Source organism: Leishmania donovani, chromosome 31 (genome assembly GCF_000227135.1).
Source record: "Leishmania donovani BPK282A1 complete genome, chromosome 31".
NCBI classification, from domain to species: Eukaryota; Euglenozoa; class Kinetoplastea; order Trypanosomatida; family Trypanosomatidae; genus Leishmania; species Leishmania donovani.
Window position 1 is genome coordinate 776,436 of NC_018258.1, and position 2,007 is coordinate 778,442.

Here is a 2,007-nt window from a genome sequence, read left to right on the forward strand (position 1 = left end):
AATCACTATCTCGCGCGCGCAGTTGTGAGCGCTTCCTTGAAGCACCACGTTGCCCCACACAATGTGGTCAATGTCTCTGGGATCCAGCGACGTCTTGTTGAGGAGACCGGCTACGGATGCACTCGCCAGCTCCACCGTGTGTGCATGCGCAGCAGCATCTTGAAACGTGCCAAAGTGGAGTGCTTACACTGGTCACTCAGACGGACCGTTGAACAAGGGCGCGGCAGAGAGAGTACATCTCTGACTGCCCATGTCGACATGATAAAATGTGTAAAAGGTCAGAAGAAAGAAAAGGGGAATGGTAAGAGGAACATAAGTCGCATTGTGTTCAGAAGCAAAAGCGGGAAGCTCCCACGAATCGAGTGCGCCTTTCAAGCTCCTGTGAATTCTCTCATTTTTCTGGCAAATAACAAGTGCTGTAGACGCTATCAACTGCGTGAAAGTAGATCTGAAATTGCATAAGCAAAAGAAAAATGTTCGAAAAAGAATGCAAGCATTTTCTTTGCTTGCACAGCTGAAATTAAAGCATGCGCGTCTTTGGCTACCTCCACGGAAATCACTTCTTCGGAGTGTGCTCTAGAATAGCAACGCCGCCGAGACCGCCAGCAGCGCAAATGCTCACAAGGCCATGGCGCTTGCCGGACCGTCGCAGCTCATTGGCAAGCGAGGTCACAATCCGACCACCAGTTGCAGCGAACGGGTGACCCAGTGCCAGGGACCCGCCATTCACGTTCAGCTTCGATAAGTCGATGTCTTCCGTTAGAACAGGTTTGGCGCCGTTAGCGTACCGGTCAAAGAACTCCTGCGACTTCAGGCACTTGATCGTCGCGAGCACCTGAGCCGCAAAGGCTTCGTGGATCTCGTAGAGATCGATGTCCTTCGGCGTCAGGCCCGCCTTCTTCAGCGCTGGGCCCCAGCCCAGAACAGGTGCGAGAAGGAGCTGCGGATAAGGATCGATTCCGGAGAAGTACCAGCTCTTGACACAAACATCGGTCGGGTATCCAAGCTTCTTCGCCTTCTCCTCAGACATGACGAGCATCGCGCTACCTCCATCTGTCAAGGTGCTTGACGTGGCAGCCGTGATGGTTCCTCCCTCCTTTCGAAAAACGGGCTTGAGGCTTGGCATTTTGGCTTTCATTTTCTCAGTGTCGCGCTGCATAACGTCGTCGCAGGTCACCTCGGTCTTCTTACCTTTCTTATCAATCGTGACAGGGACAATTTCCTCTTTGAAGTACCCCGCCTTTTCAGCCCGGGCGGCATTAGCGTGCGAAGCCACCGCCAGAGCCTCCTGGTCCTCGCGCGAGATGCTGTTGAGCTCCGCAATGAGATCCCCGTGCCACCCCATGGTCTTTCCAGTGCTCCGCTCTGTCAGCGCAATGCCGCCCGGAAACCACTTGAACGGATTGTAGCCCGCTTCCTTGAAGAAGCCCATGACGCCCTTCCTCTGGGCCATCATCAGCCCGTACGTCACGGAGCGTGGCAGTGGGACCTCTGTATTGCTCACACTGTCGCTCCCACCGGCAATAACGACATCAGCATGCCCACCCTCGATCAGCATGCATGCCTGCGAGAGCGAGCTAAGTCCACTCGCGCACGCCATGCTTGTGAGATTGCCGATGATCTTCTTCGGCATGTTCAGATCAATCACTATCTCGCGCGCGCAGTTGTGAGCGCTTCCTTGAAGCACCACGTTGCCCCACACAATGTGGTCAATGTCTCTGGGATCCAGCGACGTCTTGTTGAGGAGACCGGCTACGGATGCACTCGCCAGCTCCACCGTGTGTGCATGCGCAGCAGCATCTTGAAACGTGCCAAAGTGGAGTGCTTACACTGGTCACTCAGACGGACCGTTGAACAAGGGCGCGGCAGAGAGAGTACATCTCTGACTGCCCATGTCGACATGATAAAATGTGTAAAAGGTCAGAAGAAAGAAAAGGGGAATGGTAAGAGGAACATAAGTCGCATTGTGTTCAGAAGCAAAAGCGGGAAGCTCCCACAGATCGGAAG

The 2,007-nt window shown here is 54.2% G+C and overlaps 1 protein-coding gene across 1 annotated transcript; it reads right to left on the bottom strand.

The window, feature by feature from the left end:
* Positions 1-1,834: 1,834 nt before the first annotated feature.
* On the bottom strand, positions 1,835-1,894 carry LDBPK_311660 (putative 3-ketoacyl-coa thiolase-like protein; the record flags this gene model as incomplete). Its single annotated transcript, XM_003863209.1, has 1 exon — positions 1,835-1,894. One exon carries the CDS (start codon positions 1,892-1,894, stop codon positions 1,835-1,837), a length of 60 nt encoding a protein of 19 aa, XP_003863257.1.
* Between the last annotated feature and the right edge of the window lie 113 nt (positions 1,895-2,007).